This window comes from Salmo salar, chromosome ssa20, assembly GCF_905237065.1.
Source record: "Salmo salar chromosome ssa20, Ssal_v3.1, whole genome shotgun sequence".
Taxonomy (NCBI): Eukaryota; Metazoa; Chordata; class Actinopteri; order Salmoniformes; family Salmonidae; genus Salmo; species Salmo salar.
The window spans coordinates 94,791,974-94,811,547 of record NC_059461.1 but is presented as its reverse complement, the minus strand read 5'-3'; the positions used below and the strand labels follow the sequence as shown (position 1 = coordinate 94,811,547).

At 47.5% G+C, this 19,574-nt stretch overlaps 1 protein-coding gene across 1 annotated transcript in view; it reads right to left on the bottom strand.

Annotated features, from left to right (window-relative positions):
* Positions 1-19,574, bottom strand: part of pgr (progesterone receptor) — a 70,354-nt gene that overhangs the window by 25,515 nt on the left and 25,265 nt on the right. The window contains 3 exon segments of the mRNA NM_001252363.1: positions 12,830-12,950; positions 13,178-13,410; positions 18,674-18,790. Of these exon segments, the coding sequence (NP_001239292.1) occupies positions 12,830-12,950; positions 13,178-13,410; positions 18,674-18,790 (471 nt within the window).

Below are 19,574 nucleotides of genomic sequence, written 5' to 3'. Positions count from 1 at the left end.
TTACCAGTAGTTATAAAGGGTGTTTAGGAGGTTACCAGTAGTGATAAAGGGTGTTTAGGAGGTAGTGATAAAGGGTGTTTAGGAGGTTACCAGTAGTGATAAAGGGTGTGTAGGAGATTACCAGTAGTTATAAAGGGTGTTTAGGAGATTACCAGTAGTTATAAAGGGTGTTTAGGAGGTTACCAGTAGTGATAAAGGGTGTTTAGGAGGTTACCAGTAGTTATAAAGGTTGTTTAGGACGTTACCAGTAGTTATAAAGGATGTTTAGGAGCTTACCAGTAGTTATAAAGGGTGTTTAGGAGGTTACCAGTAGTGATAAAGGGTGTTTAGGAGGTTACCAGTAGTGATAAAGTGTGTTTATGAGGTTACCAGTAGTTATAAAGGGTGTTTAGGAGGTTGCCAGTAGTTATAAAGGGTGTTTAGGAGGTAGTGATGAAGGGTGTTTAGGAGGTTACCAGTAGTTATAAAGGGTGTTTAGGAGGTTACCAGTAGTTATAAAGGGTGTTTAGGAGGTTACAAGTAGTGATAAAAGGTGTTTAGGAGGTTACCAGTAGTGATAAAGGGTGTTTAGGAGGTAGTGATAAAGGGTGTTGAGGAGATTACCAGTAGTTATAAAGGGTGTTTAGGAGGTTACCAGTAGTTATAAAGGGTGTTTAGGAGGTAGTGATAAAGGATGTTTAGGAGGTTACCAGTACTTATAAAGGGTGTTTAGGAGGTTACCAGTAGTGATAAAGGGTGTTTAGGAAGTAGTGATAAAGGGTGTTTAGGAGGTTACCAGTAGTGATAAACGGTGTTTAGGAGATTACCAGTAGTTATAAAGGGTGTTTAGGAGGTAGTGATGAAGGGCGTTTAGGAGGTTACCAGTAGTGATAAAGTGTGTTTAGGGGGTATTGATAAAGGGTGTTTAGGAGGTTACCAGTAGTTATAAAGGGTGTTTAGGAGGTTACCAGTAGTTATAAAGGGTGTTTAGGAGATTACTAGTAGTGATAAAGGGTGTTTAGGAGGTTACCAGTAGTTATAAAGGGAGTTTAGGAGGTTACCAGTAGTTATAAAGGGTGTTTAGGAGGTTACCAGTAGTTATAAAGGGTGTTTAGGAGTTTACCAGTAGTTATAAAGGGTGTTTAGAAGGTTACCAGTAGTGATAAAGGGTGTTTTGGAGGTTACCAGTAGTGATAAAGGTTGTTTATGAGGTTACCAGTAGTTATAAAGGGTGTTTAGGAGGTTACCAGTAGTGATAAAGGGTGTTTAGGAGGTTGCCAGTAGTTATAAAGGGTGTTTAGGAGTTAGTGATAAAGGGTGTTTTGGAGGTTACCAGTAGTTATAAAGGGTGTTTAAGAGGTTACCAGTAGTGATAAAGGGTGTTTAGGAGGTTACCAGTAGTGATAAAGGGTGTTTAGGAGGTTACCAGTAGTGATAAAGGGTGTTTAGGAGGTTACCAGTAGTGATAAAGGGTGTTTAGGAGGTTACCAGTAGTGATAAAGGGTGTTTAGGAGGTTGCCAGTAGTGATAAAGGGTGTTTAGGAGGTAGTGATAAAGGGTGTTTAGGAGGTTACCAGTAGTGATAAAGGGTGTTTAGGAGGATAAACCAGTAGTGATAAAGTGTGTTTAGGGGGTATTGATAAAGGGTGTTTAGGAGGTTACCAGTAGTTATAAAGGGTGTTTAGGAGGTTACCAGCAGTGATAAAGGGTGTTTAGGAGGTTACCAGTAGTGATAAAGGGTGTTTAGGAGGTTGCCAGTAGTGATAAAGAGTGTTTAGGAGGTAGCCAGTAGTTATAAAGGGTGTTTAGGAGGTAGTGATAAAGGGTGTTTAGGAGGTTACGAATAGTTATAAAGGGTGTTTAGGAGGTTACCAGTAGTGATAAAGGGTGTTTAGGAGGATAAACCAGTAGTGATAAAGTGTGTTTAGGGGGTATTGATAAAGGGTGTTTAGGAGGTTACCAGTAGTTATAAAGGGTGTTTAGGAGGTTACCAGCAGTGATAAAGGGTGTTTAGGAGGTTACCAGTAGTGATAAAGGGTGTTTAGGAGGTTGCCAGTAGTGATAAAGGGTGTTTAGGAGGTAGCCAGTAGTTATAAAGGGTGTTTAGGAGGTAGTGATAAAGGGTGTTTAGGAGGTTACGAATAGTTATAAAGGGTGTTTAGGAGGTTACCAGTAGTGATAAAGGGTGTTTAGGAAGTAGTGATAAAGGGTTTTTAGGAGGTTACCAGGAGTGATAAACGGTGTTTAGGAGATTACCAGTAGTTATAAAGGGTGTTTAGGAGGTAGTGATGAAGGGCGTTTAGGAGGTTACCAGTAGTGATAAAGTGTGTTTAGGGGGTATTGATAAAGGGTGTTTAGGAGGTTACCAGTAGTTATAAAGGGTGTTTAGGAGGTTACCAGTAGTTATAAAGGGTGTTTAGGAGATTACTAGTAGTGATAAAGGGTGTTTAGGAGGTTACCAGTAGTGATAAAGGGTGTTTAGGAGGTTACCAGTAGTGATAAAGGGTGTTTAGGAGGTAGTGATAAAGGGTGTTTAGGAGGTTACCAGTAGTGATAAAGGGTGTTTAGGAGGTTACCAGTAGTTATAAAGGGTGTTTAGGAGGTTACCAGTAGTGATAAAGGGTGTTTAGGAAGTAGTGATAAAGGGTGTTTAGGAGGTTACCAGGAGTGATAAACGGTGTTTAGGAGATTACCAGTAGTTATAAAGGGTGTTTAGGAGGTAGTGATGAAGGGCGTTTAGGAGGTTACCAGTAGTGATAAAGTGTGTTTAGGGGGTATTGATAAAGGGTGTTTAGGAGGTTACCAGTAGTTATAAAGGGTGTTTAGGAGGTTACCAGTAGTTATAAAGGGTGTTTAGGAGATTACTAGTAGTGATAAAGGGTGTTTAGGAGGTTACCAGTAGTGATAAAGGGTGTTTAGGAGGTAGTGATAAAGGGTGTTTAGGAGGTTACCAGTAGTGATAAAGGGTGTTTAGGAGGTTACCAGTAGTTATAAAGGGTGTTTAGGAGGTTACCAGTAGTTATAAAGGGTGTTTAGGAGGTTACCAGTAGTTATAAAGGGTGTTTAGGAGGTTACCAGTAGTTATAAAGGGTGTTTAGAAGGTTACCAGTAGTGATAAAGGGTGTTTAGGAGGTTACCAGTAGTGATAAAGGGTGTTTAGGAGGTTGCCAGTAGTTATAAAGGGTGTTTAGGAGGTAGTGATAAAGGGTGTTTTGGAGGTTACCAGTAGTTATAAAGGGTGTTTAGGAGGTTACCGGTAGTGATAAAGGGTGTTTAGGAGGTTACCAGTAGTGATAAAGGGTGTTTAGGAGGTTGCCAGTAGTTATAAAGGGTGTTTAGGAGGTTACCAGTAGTTATAAAGGGTGTTTAGGAGGTTACCAGTAGTTATAAAGGGTGTTTAGGAGATTACTAGTAGTGATAAAGGGTGTTTAGGAGGTTACCAGTAGTGATAAAGGGTGTTTAGGAGGTTACCAGTAGTTATAAAGGGTGTTTAGGAGGTTACCAGTAGTGATAAAGGGTGTTTAGGAGGTTACCAGTAGTTATAAAGGGTGTTTAGGAGGTTACCAGTAGTTATAAAGGGTGTTTAGGAGGTTACCAGTAGTGATAAAGGGTGTTTAGGAGGTTGCCAGTAGTTATAAAGGGTGTTTAGGAGGTAGTGATAAAGGGTGTTTTGGAGGTTACCAGTAGTTATAAAGGTTGTTTAGGAGGTTACCAGTAGTGATAAAGGGTGTTTAGGAGATTACCAGTAGTTATAAAGGGTGTTTAGGAGGTTACCAGTAGTTATAAAGGGTGTTTAGGAGGTTACCAGTAGTGATAAAGGGTGTTTATGAGGTTACCAGTAGTGATAAAGGGTGTTTAGGAGGTTGCCAGTAGTGATAAAGGGTGTTTAGGAGGTAGCCAGTAGTTATAAAGGGTGTTTAGGAGGTAGTCATAAAGGGTGTTTAGGAGGTTACGAGTAGTTATAAAGGGTGTTTAGGAGGTTACCAGTAGTGATAAAGGGTGTTTAGGAGGTTACCAGTAGTGATAAACGGTGTTTAGGAGATTACCAGTAGTTATAAAGGGTGTTTAGGAGGTAGTGATGAAGGGCGTTTAGGAGGTTACCAGTAGTGATAAAGTGTGTTTAGGGGGTATTGATAAAGGGTGTTTAGGAGGTTACCAGTAGTTATAAAGGGTGTTTAGGAGGTTACCAGTAGTTATAAAGGGAGTTTAGGAGATTACTAGTAGTGATAAAGGGTGTTTAGGAGGTTACCAGTAGTGATAAAGGGTGTTTAGGAGGTAGTGATAAAGGGTGTTTAGGAGGTTACCAGTAGTTATAAAGGGTGTTTAGGAGGTTACCAGTAGTTATAAAGGGTGTTTAGGAGGTTACCAGTAGTGATAAAGGGTGTTTAGGAGGTTGCCAGTAGTTATAAAGGGTGTTTAGGAGGTAGTGATAAAGGGTGTTTTGGAGGTTACCAGTAGTTATAAAGGTTGTTTAGGAGGTTACCAGTAGTGATAAAGGGTGTTTAGGAGATTACCAGTAGTTATAAAGGGTGTTTAGGAGGTTACCAGTAGTTATAAAGGGTGTTTAGGAGGTTACCAGTAGTGATAAAGGGTGTTTATGAGGTTACCAGTAGTGATAAAGGGTGTTTAGGAGGTTGCCAGTAGTGATAAAGGGTGTTTAGGAGGTAGCCAGTAGTTATAAAGGGTGTTTAGGAGGTAGTCATAAAGGGTGTTTAGGAGGTTACGAGTAGTTATAAAGGGTGTTTAGGAGGTTACCAGTAGTGATAAAGGGTGTTTAGGAAGTAGTGATAAAGGGTGTTTAGGAGGTTACCAGTAGTGATAAACGGTGTTTAGGAGATTACCAGTAGTTATAAAGGGTGTTTAGGAGGTAGTGATGAAGGGCGTTTAGGAGGTTACCAGTAGTGATAAAGTGTGTTTAGGGGGTATTGATAAAGGGTGTTTAGGAGGTTACCAGTAGTTATAAAGGGTGTTTAGGAGGTTACCAGTAGTTATAAAGGGAGTTTAGGAGATTACTAGTAGTGATAAAGGGTGTTTAGGAGGTTACCAGTAGTGATAAAGGGTGTTTAGGAGGTAGTGATAAAGGGTGTTTAGGAGGTTACCAGTTGTGATAAAGGGTGTTTAGGAGGTTACCAGTAGTTATAAAGGGTGTTTAGGAGGTTACCAGTAGTTATAAAGGGTGTTTAGGAGGTTACCAGTAGTTATAAAGGGTGTTTAGGAGGTTACCAGTAGTTATAAAGGGTGTTTAGAAGGTTACCAGTAGTGATAAAGGGTGTTTAGGAGGTTACCAGTAGTGATAAAGGGTGTTTATGAGGTTACCAGTAGTTATAAAGGGTGTTTAGGAGGTTACCAGTAGTGATAAAGGTTGTTTAGGAGGTTGCCAGTAGTTATAAAGGGTGTTTAGGAGGTAGTGATAAAGGGTGTTTTGGAGGTTACCAGTAGTTATAAAGGGTGTTTAGGAGGTTACCAGTAGTTATAAAGGGTGTTTAGGAGGTTACCAGTAGTGATAAAGGGTGTTTAGGAGGTAGTGATAAAGGGTGTTTAGGAGGTTACCAGTAGTGATAAAGGGTGTTTAAGAGGTTACCAGTAGTTATAAAGGGTGTTTAGGAGGTTACCAGTAGTTATAAAGGGTGTTTAGGAGGTTACCAGTAGTTATAAAGGGTGTTTAGGAGTTTACCAGTAGTTATAAAGGGTGTTTAGAAGGTTACCAGTAGTGATAAAGGGTGTTTAGGAGGTTACCAGTAGTGATAAAGGGTGTTTATGAGGTTACCAGTAGTTATAAAGGGTGTTGAGGAGGTTACCAGTAGTGATAAAGGGTGTTTAGGAGGTTGCCAGTAGTTATAAAGGGTGTTTAGGAGGTAGTGATAAAGGGTGTTTTGGAGGTTACCAGTAGTTATAAAGGGTGTTTAGGAGGTTACCAGTAGTGATAAAGGGTGTTTAGGAGGTTACCAGTAGTGATAAAGGGTGTTTAGGAGGTTACCAGTAGTGATAAAGGGTGTTTAGGAGGTTGCCAGTAGTTATAAAGGGTGTTTAGGAGGTTGCCAGTAGTTATAAAGGGTGTTTAGGAGGTTACTAGTAGTGATAAAGGGTGTTTAGGAGGTTACCAGTAGTGATAAAGGGTGTTTAGGAGGTTACCAGTAGTGATAAAGGGTGTGTAGGAGATTACCAGTAGTTATAAAGGGTGTTTAGGAGATTACCAGTAGTTATAAAGGGTGTTTAGGAGGTTACCAGTAGTGATAAAGGGTGTTTAGGAGGTTACCAGTAGTTATAAAGGTTGTTTAGGAGGTTACCAGTAGTTATAAAGGATGTTTAGGAGCTTACCAGTAGTTATAAAGGGTGTTTAGGAGGTTACCAGTAGTGATAAAGGGTGTTTAGGAGGTTACCAGTAGTGATAAAGTGTGTTTATGAGGTTACCAGTAGTTATAAAGGGTGTTTAGGAGGTTACCAGTAGTGATAAAGGGTGTTTAGGAGGTAGCCAGTAGTTATAAAGGGTGTTTAGGAGGTAGTGATAAAGGGTGTTTAGGAGGTTACGAGTAGTTATAAAGGGTGTTTAGGAGGTTACCAGTAGTGATAAAGGGTGTTTAGGAAGTAGTGATAAAGGGTGTTTAGGAGGTTACCAGTAGTGATAAACGGTGTTTAGGAGATTACCAGTAGTTATAAAGGGTGTTTAGGAGGTAGTGATGAAGGGCGTTTAGGAGGTTACCAGTAGTGATAAAGTGTGTTTAGGGGGTATTGATAAAGGGTGTTTAGGAGGTTACCAGTAGTTATAAAGGGTGTTTAGGAGGTTACCAGTAGTTATAAAGGGTGTTTAGGAGATTACTAGTAGTGATAAAGGGTGTTTAGGAGGTTACCAGTAGTGATAAAGGGTGTTTAGGAGGTTACCAGTAGTTATAAAGGGTGTTTAGGAGGTTACCAGTAGTGATAAAGGGTGTTTAGGAGGTTACCAGTAGTTATAAAGGGTGTTTAGGAGGTTACCAGTAGTTATAAAGGGTGTTTAGGAGGTTACCAGTAGTGATAAAGGGTGTTTAGGAGGTTGCCAGTAGTTATAAAGGGTGTTTAGGAGGTAGTGATAAAGGGTGTTTTGGAGGTTACCAGTAGTTATAAAGGTTGTTTAGGAGGTTACCAGTAGTGATAAAGGGTGTTTAGGAGGTAGTGATAAAGGGTGTTTTGGAGGTTACCAGTAGTTATAAAGGTTGTTTAGGAGGTTACCAGTAGTTATAAAGGGTGTTTAGGAGGTTACCAGTAGTTATAAAGGGTGTTTAGTAGGTTACCAGTAGTGATAAAGGGTGTTTAGGAGATTACCAGTAGTTATAAAGGGTGTTTAGGAGGTTACCAGTAGTGATAATGTGTGTTAAGGAGGTTACCAGTAGTTATAAAGGGTGTTTAGGAGGTTACCAGTAGTGATAATGTGTGTTAAGGAGGTTACCAGTACTTATAAAGGGTGTTTCGTGACTTTGAAAAGAGAAGAAATTATTGGTCGTACTTTCCACATGGTCTCCCTGGCTGTATCTCTGCCTGCCAGTGTTAGGGAGTGAGATCTTCGCTGCAGAGCGCTGGTGACCATGGTGAGTGTGTTGGCCCTGAGGAGGCCTCGCCCATAGGGCTCTGGTCAACAGTAGTGCACTATATAGGACATAGGGTGCCATAGGGCTCTGGTCTACAGTAGTGTACTATATATAGAGAATAGGGTGCCATAGGTCTCGTGTCAAAAGTAGCGAACTATACTGCTCAAAAAAATAAAGGGAACACTAAAACAACACAATGTAACTCCAAGACAATCACACTTCTGTGAAATCAAACTGTCCCCTTAGGAAGCAACACTGATTGACAATAAATTTCACATGCTGTTGTGCAAATGGAATAGACAACAGGTGGAAATTATAGGCAATTAGCAAGACACCCCCAATAAAGGAGTGGTTCTGCAGATGGGGACCACAGACCACTTCTCAGTTCCTATGCTTCCTGGCTGATGTTTTGGTCACTTTTGAATGCTGGCGGTGCTTTCACTCTAGTGGTAGCATGAAACGGAGTCTACAACCCACACAAGTGGCTCAGGTAGTGCAGCTCATCCAGGATGGCACATCAATGCGAGCTGTGGCAAGAAGGTTTGCTGTGTCTGTCAGCGTAGTGTCCAGAGCATGGAGTCGCTTCCAGGAGACAGGCCAGTACATCAGGAGACGTGGAGGAGGCCGTAGGAGGGCAACAACCCAGCAGCAGGACCGCTACCTCCGCCTTTGTGCAAGGAGGAGCAGGAGAAGCACTGCCAGAACCCTGCAAAATGACCTCCAGCAGGCCACAAATGTGCATGTGTCTGCTCAAACGGTCAGAAACAGACTCCATGAGGGTGGTATGAGGGCCCGACGTCCACAGGTGGGGGTTGTGCTTACAGCCCAACACCGTGCAGGACGTTTGGCATTTGCCAGAGAACACCAAGATTGGCAAATTCGCCACTGGCGCCCTGTGCTCTTCACAGATGAAAGCAGGTTCACACTGAGCACATGTGACAGACGTGACAGAGTCTGGAGACGCCATGGAGAACGTTCTGCTGCCTGCAACATCCTCCAGCATGACCGGTTTGGCGGTGGGTCAGTCATGGTGTGGGGTGGCATTTCTTTGGGGGGCCGCACAGCCCTCCATGTGCTCGCCAGAGGTAGCCTGACTGCCATTAGGTACCGAGATGAGATCCTCAGACCCCTTGTGAGACCATATGCTGGTGCGGTTGGCCCTGGGTTCCTCCTAATGCAAGACAATGCTAGACCTCATGTGGCTGGAGTGTGTCAGCAGTTCCTGCAAGAGGAAGGAATTGATGCTATGGACTGGCCCGCCCGTTCCCCAGACCTGAATCCAATTGAGCACATCTGGGACATAATGTCTCGCTCCATCCACCAACGCCATGTTGCACCACAGACTGTCCAGGAGTTGGCGGATGCTTTAGTCCAGGTCTGGGAGGAGATACCTCAGGAGACCATCCGCCACCTCATCAGGAGCATGCCCAGGCGTTGTAGGGAGGTCATACAGGCACGTGGAGGCCACACACACTACTGAGCCTCATTTTGACTTCTTTTAAGGACATTACATCAAAGTTGGATCAGCCTGTAGTGTGGTTTTCCACTTTAATTTTGAGTGCGACTCCAAATCCAAACCTCCATGGGTTGATAAATTGGATTTCCATTGATTATTTTTGTGTGATTTTGTTGTCAGCACATTCAACTATGTAAAGAAAAAAGTATTTAATAAGATTATTTCATTCATTCAGATCTAGGATGTGTTATTTTAGTGTTCCCTTTATTTTTTTGAGCAGTGTATATATATTGAATAGGGTGCCATATGGCTCTGGTCAAAAGTTGTGCACTATATAGGGAATAGGGTGCCATGGGGCTCTGGTCAAAAGTTGTGCACTATATAGGGCATGGTGTGTTATTTGGGAAGCAAACATAGACTTATTGTCACATTTGTTGTTTGAAGGAGCGGACCAAGGCACAGCGTGTGTATCGTTCCACATTTTATTATAACTGTGAAACTATGCAAGACACACAATAAACTAATAAACAAAAACAACAAACCATGACGAAGAGGTGCAACATACACTAACTCAAAATAATCTCCCACAAACCAAGTGGGAAAAACAACAACTTAAATAGATCCCCAATTAGAGACAACGCTGACCACCTGCCTCTAATTGGAGATCATCCCCCCCCCCCAAAAAAACATAGAAAAACAGAAACTAGAACCACACAACATAGAACTTTTAAACTAGACAAAACCCCCTGTCACGCCCTGACCTACTCTACCATAGAAAATAAAAGCTTTCTATGGTCAGGACGTGACAGTACCCCCCACCCCCCAAACGTGCAGACTCCGAACGCAAAAACCTGAAACAACAAAAAAAAATAGGGAGGGTTAGGGTGGGTGACTAATGTCGGTGGCGGCTCTGGTGCAGGACGAAGAACCTTCACATCCCGCGGATCCTCCTGCATCTGAGGCGGTTCTGGTGCGGGACGAAGAACCCTCTCATCCTGCTTATCCGCCAGCATAGGAGGCGGCTCCGGTTCGGGGCATAGCCCCCGCTCCGCCAGCTGATCCTTCTGCTTTTGTGTCACTGGACCGTGGATCATCGCTGGAGGCTCTGGGCTGCAGACCGCCGCTGGAGACTCTGGACTGCAGACCGCCGCTGGAGACTCTGAACTGCAGACCGCCGCTGGAGACTCTGGACTGCAGACCGCCGCTGGAGACTCTGGACTGCAGACCGCTGCTGAAGACTCCGGACTGCAGACCGCTGCTGAAGACTCCGGACTGCAGACTGTCGCTGAAGACTCTGGACTGCAGGCCTTCGCTGAAGACTCTGGACTGCAGGCCGTCTCAGGAGGTTCCGGACTGCAGGCCGTCTCAGGAGGTTCCGGACTGCAGGCCGTCTCAGGAGGTTTCGGATTTCCGGCCGTCTCAAGAGGTTCCGGACTGTAGGCCATCTCAGGAGGTTCCGGACTGTAGGCCGTCTAAGGAGGTTCCGGACTGTAAAACGTCTCAGGAGGTTCCGGACTGTAAAACGTCGCTGGAAGCTCTGGACTGGGAACTATCGCCGGAATCTCTGTACTGGGAACTGTCGCCAGAAGCTCTGGACTGGGAACTGTCGCCGGAATCTCTGGACTGGGAACTGTCGCCAGAAGCTCTGGACTGGGAACTGTCGCCGGAAGCTCTGGACTGGGAACTGTCGCCGGAAGCTCTGGACTGGGAAGGCGCACTGGAGGCCTGATGCGTGGGGCTGGCCCAGGTGGCGCCAGACTGGTAACACTTACCTCAGGGCGAGTGCAGAGAGCAGGAACAGGACACACCGGACTGGGCAGGCACACTGGAGGCCTGATGCGTGGGGATGGCAAAGGTGGCGCAAGACTGGTAACACGCACCTCAGGGCAAGTGCGAGGAGCAGGCACAGGGCATACCAGGCTGGATAGACTCACTGGAGGCCGGGTGCGTGGGGCAGGTACAGGATATACTGGGCCGTGGAGGCGCCCCGGAGGTCTCGAGCGTAGAGCTGGCACAACCCGTCCTGGCTGGAGGCTTACTTTCGCCCGGCAAATGCGGGGAGCTGGCACAGGACGCACTGGGCTGTGAATACGCACTGGCGACACAGTGCGCGGAGCTGGCGCAGGATATCCTGGACCGAGAAAGCGTACTGGAGACCAGGAGCGCTGAGCTGGCACCACCCTTCCTGGCTGAATGCTCACTCTAGCCCGGCAAATGCGGGGCGCTGGCAACAAGCACACCGGGCTGTGAATGCGCACTGGAGATACAGTGCGCATCACCGCATAACACGGTGCCCGACTGGTCACATGCTACCCACGGTAAGCACGGGGAGTTGGCTCAGGTCTGAACCCTGACTCTACCAATCTCCCCGTGTGCCCCCCCAATTTTTTTTTGGGGGGGGCTGCCTCTCGTGCTTGCCTTGATGGTATAACGCCTCGTAATATCGCCGTTCTGCTCTCGCTGCTTCCATCTCCTCCTTTGGACAGCGATACTCCCCGGGCCTTGTCCAGGGTCCTGCTCCATCCAGGATTTCCTCCCAGGTCCAGTCCTCCTGACCACGCTGCTTGGTCCGTTGGTGGTGGGAGATTCTGTCACGTTTGTTGTATGAAGGAGCGGACCAAGGCGCAGCGTGTGTATCGTTCCACATTTTATTATAACTGTGAAACTATGCAAGACATACAATAAACTAATAAACAACAAACCGTGATGAAGAGGTGCAACATACACTAACTCAAAATAATCTCCCACAAAACCTAGTGGGAAAAACAACAACTTAAATATGATCCCCAATTAGAGACAACGATGACCAGCTGCCTCTAATTGGAGATCATCCCCCCCAAAAAACGACATATAAAAACAGAAACTAGAACCACACAACATAGAAAATGTAAACTAGACAAAACCCTCTGTCACGCCCTGACCTACTCTACCATAGAAAATAAAAGCTTTCTATGGTCAGGACGTGACACTTATATCATAAGTCAACCCTGAATACAGTTATTCTGTTACCTGGCAGACCTGGCCAAGACGACTGCAGGCTAGTACAGCTGTCTGGCAGACCTGACCACGGCGACTGCAGGATACTACTGCTGTCTGGCAGACCTGACCACAGCGACTGCAGGATACTACTGCTGTCTGGCAGACCTGACCACGGCGACTGCAGGCTACTGCTGCTGTCTGGCAGACCTGACCACGGCGACTGCAGGATACTACTGCTGTCTGGCAGACCTGACCAAGACGACTGCAGGATACTACTGCTGTCTGGCAGACCTGACCAAGACGACTGCAGGATACTACTGCTGTCTGGCAGACCTGACCAAGACGACTGCAGGATACTACTGCTGTCTGGCAGACCTGACCACAGCGACTGCAGGATACTACTGCTGTCTGGCAGACCTGACCAAGACGACTGCAGGCTACTGCTGCTGTCTGGCAGACCTGACCATGGCGACTGCAGGATACTACTGCTGTCTGGCAGACCTGACCAAGACGACTGCAGGTGACTTCTGCTGTCTGGCAGACCTGACCAAGAAGACTGCAGGCTACTACTGCTGACTGTAATGTGGTACAGGTTGACTCCAGTAAAGGAACTCATATGGACCAATCCTAACTTGGATCCACATGGGTGAAAACCTTCCATTTACATCAGTATATGAAGTGTGAAAGGGTTACGTGTGCAGATGTTGAGATAGGTTATCAAACCAGTTGACATTCTTCCTGCTGTTACTTGACCACCGGATGGAATCACAGTCTGTCTCTCAGCACATTATAAGACATTCATAAACCATACATACAGCATTTATAACACAGTTAACATTCTTCCTGCTATTACCTGGCAGGGACTTGGACCACCGGACGATCCACAACAGCTGTCTATCACACAGTCTGTTGAGACTGTTGAGGAGGAGGTGTGGCATGTCAGGCTGGGAGTTGTCATAGCCAGAGTACACCACCTGGTAGATGGAGAGATGAATACATGATTGATCCCTGAATGTCAATCCATTCTCAGCAGCAGGACAATACAAAGCAAAAGGTGCCTATGATGAATATGAAACATAACTTGTCCTTCAGTCAAATTTTCCCATTGAAGTCAATAGGAGACTAAGTTACAATTAGATTTAGGCGGAGGTTAGGATTCCCCCCCCCCCCCGATTAATTAATATCAAAAACTCCGACCCACCTCAGGCTCAATGCTCTCCAAAATGCTGATGATCTGAGGGGAGAGCTGCAGCTCGTTGAGGCCAGGCATGCAGGGTAGAGAGGCCAGGGCCTGACCATCCCCCAGGGCTGACAAGGGCCCCTGGAACATCAAGGCTGGGGCCAGACCATCCCCTAGGGCTGATAAGGGCCCCTGGAACATCAAGGCTGGTGCCAGACCTGCCTTCAGGGCCCCGAAACGCTTCAGCTTCCGCCCTATGACAATTATTACCACAAGGGTCAGTTAAAACATGTGAAGAGTACAAGGAACACTTGTCATTCACATACTGTATGTAGACATTGGTATTTTTACCTTTATTTACCTAGGCAAGTCAGTTAAGAACAAATTCTATTTTCAATGACGGCCTACCGGGGAACAGTGGGTTTAACTGCCTTGTTCAGGGGGCAGAACGACAGAGTTGTACCTTGTCAGCTCGGGGATTTGAACTTGAACAGAATATCTTATGTCAGCCGACACATCTGATCACATCTTAATGAAGCATTTCATAGATGTTGCCCTCCACTCTAACCACTAGGCTACCCTGCAGCCCCTCCACTCTAACCACTAGGCTACCTGCCGCCCCTCCACTCTAACCACTAGGCTACCTGCCACCCCTACACTCTAACCACTAGGCTACCTGCCACCCCTCCACTCTAACCACTAGGCTACCCTGCAGCCACTCCACTCTAACCACTAGGCTACCCTGCAGCCCCTCCACTCTAACCACTAGGCTACCTGCCGCCCCTCCACTCTAACCAGTAGGCTACCCTGCCACCCCTCCACTCTAAACACTAGGCTACCCTGCCACCCCTCCACTCTAACCACTATGCTACCCTGCCACCCCTCCACTCTAACCACAAGGCTACCCTGCCACCCCTCCACTCTAACCACTAGGCTACCCTGCCGCCCCTACACTCTAACCACTAGGCTACCTGCCACCCCTCCACTCTAACCACTAGGCTACCCTGCCGCCCCTTCACTCTAACCACTAGGCTACCCTGCAACCCCTCCACTCTAACCACTAGGCTACCTGCCGCCCCTCCACTCTAACCACTAGGCTACCCTGCCGCAACTCCACTCTAACCACTAGGCTACCCTGCCGTCCCTCCACTCTAACCACTAGGCTACGCTGCCGTCCCTCCACTCTAACCACTAGGCTACCCTGCCACCCTCCACTCTAACCACTAGGCTACCCTGCCACCCCTCCACTCTAACCACTAGGCTACCCTGCCGCCCCTCCACTCTAACCACTAGGCTACGCTGCCACCGCTCCCCTCTAACCACTAGGCTACCCTGCCACCCCTCCACTCTAACCACTAGGCTACCCTGCCGCTCCTACACTCTAACCACTAGGCTACCCTGCCACCCCTCCACTCTAACTACTAGGCTACGCTGCCGCCCCTCCACTCTAACCACTAGGCTACCCTGCCGCCCCTCCACTCTAACCACTAGGCTACGCTGCCACCCCTCCACTTTAACCACTAGGCTACCTGCCACCCCTCCACTCTAACCACTAGGCTACGCTGCCACCCCTCCACTTTAACCACTAGGCTACCTGCCGCCCCTCCACTCTAACCACTAGTCTCACCCTGCCGCCCCTAAAATGTAACCACTAGGCTACCCTTCCACCCCTCCACTCTAACCACTAGGCTACCTGCCGCCCTCCAGAGTGGAGGGACAGCAGGGTAGCCTAGTGGTTAGAGTGGAGGGGCGGCAGGCAGCCTAGTGGTTAGAGTGGAGGGGCAGCAGGGTAGACTAGTGGTTAGAGTGGAGGGACGGCAGGGCAGCCTAGTGCCTAGTGGTTAGAGTGGAGGGGCGGCAGGTAGCCTAGTGGTTAGAGTGGAGGGGTGGCAGGGTAGCCTAGTGGTTAGAGTGGAGGGGTGGCAGGGTAGCCTAGTGGTTAGAGTGGAGGGGCGGAAGGTAGCCTAGTGGTTAGAGTGGAGGGACGGCAGGTAGCCTAGTGGTTAGAGTGGAGGGGCAGCAGGTAGCCTAGTGGTTAGGATGGAGGGGCGGCAGGTAGCCTAGTGGTTAGAGTGGAGGGTCGGCAGGGTAGCCTAGTGGTTAGAGTGGAGGGGCGGCAGGTAGCCCAGTGGTTAGAGTGGAGGGGGGGGGCAGGGTAGCCTAGTGGTTAGAGTGGAGGGGCAGCAGGTAGCTTAGTGGTTAGAGTGGAGGGGCAGCAGTTAGCCTAGTGGTTAGAGTGGAGGGGCGGCAGGGTAGGCTAGTGGTTAGAGTGGAGGTGGGGCAGGGTAGCCTAGTGGTTAGAGTGGAGGGGGGGCAGGGTAGCCTAGTGGTTAGAGTGGAGGGGCGGCAGGGTAGCCTTGTGGTTAGAGTGGAGGGGCGGCAGGCAGCCTAGTGGTTAGAGTGGAGGGGCGGCAGGCAGCCTAGTGGTTAGAGTGGAGGGGCGGCAGGCAGCCTAGTGGTTAGAGTGGAGGGGGGGGCAGGGTAACCTAGTGGTTAGAGTGGAGGGGCAGCAGGTAGCTTAGTGGTTAGAGTGGAGGGTCGGCAGGGTAGCCTAGTGGTTAGAGTGGAGGGGCGGCAGGTAGCCTAGTGGTTAGAGTGGAGGGGGGGCAGGGTAGCCTAGTGGTTAGAGTGGAGGGGCAGCAGGTAGCTTAGTGGTTAGAGTGGAGGGGCGGCAGTTAGCCTAGTGGTTAGAGTGGAGGGGCGGCAGGGCAGACTAGTGGTTAGAGTGGAGGGACGGCAGGGTAGCCTAGTGCCTAGTGGTTAGAGTGGAGGGGCGGCAGGTAGCCTAGTGGTTAGAGTGGAGGGACGGCAGGGTAGCCTAGTGGTTAGAGTGGAGGGGCGGAAGGTAGCCTAGTGGTTAGAGTGGAGGGACGGCAGGTAGCCTAGTGGTTAGAGTGGAGGGGCGGCAGGTAGCCTAGTGGTTAGAGTGGAGGGGTGGCAGGTAGCCTAGTGGTTAGAATGGAGGGGCGGCAGGTAGCCTAGTGGTTAGAGTGGAGGGTCGGCAGGGTAGCCTAGTGGTTAGAGTGGAGGGGCGGCAGGTAGCCTAGTGGTTAGAGTGGAGGGGGGGGCAGGGTAGCCTAGTGGTTAGAGTGGAGGGGCAGCAGGTAGCTTAGTGGTTAGAGTGGAGGGGCAGCAGTTAGCCTAGTGGTTAGAGTGGAGGGGCGGCAGGGTAGGCTAGTGGTTAGAGTGGAGGTGGGGCAGGGTAGCCTAGTGGTTAGAGTGGAGGGGGGGCAGGGTAGCCTAGTGGTTAGAGTGGAGGGGCGGCAGGGTAGCCTTGTGGTTAGAGTGGAGGGGCGGCAGGTAGCCTAGTGGTTAGAGTGGAGGGGCGGCAGGTAGCCTAGTGGTTAGAGTGGAGGGGCGGCAGGTAGCCTAGTGGTTAGAGTGGAGGGGGGGGCAGGGTAACCTAGTGGTTAGAGTGGAGGGGCAGCAGGTAGCTTAGTGGTTAGAGTGGAGGGTCGGCAGGGTAGCCTAGTGGTTAGAGTGGAGGGGCGGCAGGTAGCCTAGTGGTTAGAGTGGAGGGGGGGCAGGGTAGCCTAGTGGTTAGAGTGGAGGGGCAGCAGGTAGCTTAGTGGTTAGAGTGGAGGGGCGGCAGTTAGCCTAGTGGTTAGAGTGGAGGGGCGGCAGGGTAGGCTAGTGGTTAGAGTGGAGGTGGGGCAGGGTAGCCTAGTGGTTAGAGTGGAGGGGGGGGCAGGGTAGCCTAGTGGTTAGAGTGGAGGGGCGGCAGGTAGCCTAGTGGTTAGAGTGGAGGGATGGCAGGGTAGCCTAGTGGTTAGAGTGGAGGGGCGGCAGGTAGCCTAGTGGTTAGAGTGTAGGGGCGGCAAGGTAGCCTTGTGGTTAGAGTGGAGGGGCGGCAGGTAGCCTAGTGGTTAGAGTGGAGGGGCGGCAGGTAGCCTAGTGGTTAGAGTGGAGGGGCGGCAGGTAGCCTAGTGGTTAGAGTGGAGGGGCGGCAGTTAGCCTAGTGGTTAGAGTGGAGGGGCGGCAGGGTAGCCTAGTGGTTAGAGTGTAGGGGCGGCAGGGTAGCCTAGTGGTTAGAGTGGAGGGGCAGCAGGGTAGTCTAGTGGTTAGAGTGGAGGGGTGGCAGGGTAGTCTAGTGGTTAGAGTGGAGGGGTGGCAGGGTAGCCTAGTGGTTAGACTGGAGGGGCGGCAGGGTAGCCTAGTGGTTAGAGTGGAGGGGCGGCAGTTAGCCTAGTGGTTAGAGTGGAGGGGTGGCAGGGTAGCCTAGTGGTTAGAGTGGAGGGGCGGCAGGGTAGCCAAGTGGTTAGAGTGGAGGGGTGGCAGGGTAGCCTAGTGGTTAGAGTGGAGGGGCGGCAGGTAGCCTAGTGGTTAGAGTGGAGGGGTGGCAGGGTAGCCTAGTGGTTAGAGTGGAGGGGCGGCAGGGTAGCCAAGTGGTTAGAGTGGAGGTTCAACATCTATGAAATGCTTCATTAAGCTGTGATCAGATGTGTCGGCTGATATCAGATATTCTGTCTGAGGCCAAAGTTAAAAGATATAATTTTAAAAAAAAATGATATTGTTTTCAGGTTTAGTTTGTCTCGATAAAAAAAAAAAATACTGTAATGCATTTATAATTACTGTAATGCATTTATTTTTCTCTAAGTTGTAATTTTTTTTGCTGAACGGTACGGCCTTGAATGGTTGAGTGATTATCAACCCGTAATATAACACACTTACTCCTCCTCAATAACCCATGACACATAAAATGTTTCAAATAAAAGGTCTGACAAAGGCTATTACAAGAGCACTTTCGTTTGTGAATAAACTGTTTACCCATACAGATGTAGGATCTTAATTTGAGCCAAATTGCTACAGCAGGTAGATAATCCTGCAGCAACAGGAAATGTGAATTATTATGTAGTTTATAATTAATGGACATTTTTGAAAGGGTTTAATACATTTTCCGTTAGGGAAAATCAAGCCTGAAAATGTCAAAGTGGAAATTACAAACTTCAGAAGCCTTTTTAAACTACAAATACACTACAAGTTTAAAATGTGTAAATGTCCTGCATTGCAGGAAAGTTCTCCTGCAACAGGGTGATCAAATTAAGATCCTACATCTGTAGTTCATTAAACATGTGTAAATGTCTTGCATTGCAGGAAAGTTCTCCTGCAACAGGGTGATCAAATTAAGATCCTACATCTGTAGTTCATTAAACATGTGTAAATGTCTTGCATTGCAGGAAAGTTCTCCTGCAACAGGGTGATCAAATTAAGATCCTACATCTGTAGTTCATTAAACATCCAAAAGGTAATATCCTAAGGGAAAGAACATTTCAGATAGTACTGACAGGGTTTGATGATTTTGTTAATTTCCATGAAGTGTTTGGTCTCTGTTTGTGATCTGAAAGGCCCTTTGAACATTCTCCTTGACTGGAAATTATGATTTCAAAGACTCCTGCATAAGGTGAGAGAGTGTTAATTTGTAACCCCTTTTAATGTGATGTTCTCTAGATAATTGGGAAGGAGGGCATTCATTAATTAGTAGAAGAGGAAGACAGAGAGACAGGACCACAAAGGTACCTCCGAGCATCATCCCAGCCTGGTAGCACTTCCTCAGGCGACACGCAGGGCAATTCTTTCTCCGTATCTTATCCACAATGCAGTCATTTCGACCGGCACAGAGATAGTTATGATGTCCTGTTGAATAGAAGGACAGAATACAGCTAATGTGGTTTAAAGTGTGTTTTTAGAATTACTTTTCAAAGGCAATCATCTCAGAGAGAGGTGGGTTATCTAAGGCTCTCTGTAATTTACTCTAATGGAGATGGGTTCTACTAGGCTCTCTGTAATATTGTCTAATGGAGATGGGTTCTACTAGGCTCTCTGTAATATTGTCTAATGGAGATGGGTTCTACTAGGCTCTCTGTAATATTGTCTAATGGAGATGGGTTCTACTAGGCTCTCTGTAATATTGTCTAATGGAGATGGGTTCTACTAGGCTCTCTGTAATAGTGTCTAATGGAGATGGGTTCTCCAAGGCTCTATGTAATAGTGTCTAATGGAGATGGGTTCTCTAAGCCTCTCTGTAATATTGTCTAATGGAGATGGGTTCTACTAGGCTCTCTGTAATATTGTCTTATGGAGATGGGTTCTCTAAGGCTCTCTGTAATATTGTCTAATGGAGATGGGTTCTCTAAGGTTCTCTGTAATATTGTCTAATGGAGATGGGTTCTACTAGGCTCTCTGTAATATTGTCTAATGGAGATGGGTTCTCTAAGGTTCTCTGTAATAGTGTTTAATGGAGATGGGTTCTACTAGGCTCTCTGTAATATTGTCTAATGGAGATGGGTTATCTAAGGCTCTCTGTAATTTACTCTAATGGAGATGGGTTCTACTAGGCTCTCTGTAATATTGTCTAATGGAGATGGGTTCTCTAAGGCTCTCTGTAATAGTGTCTAATGGAGATGGGTTCTCTAAGCCT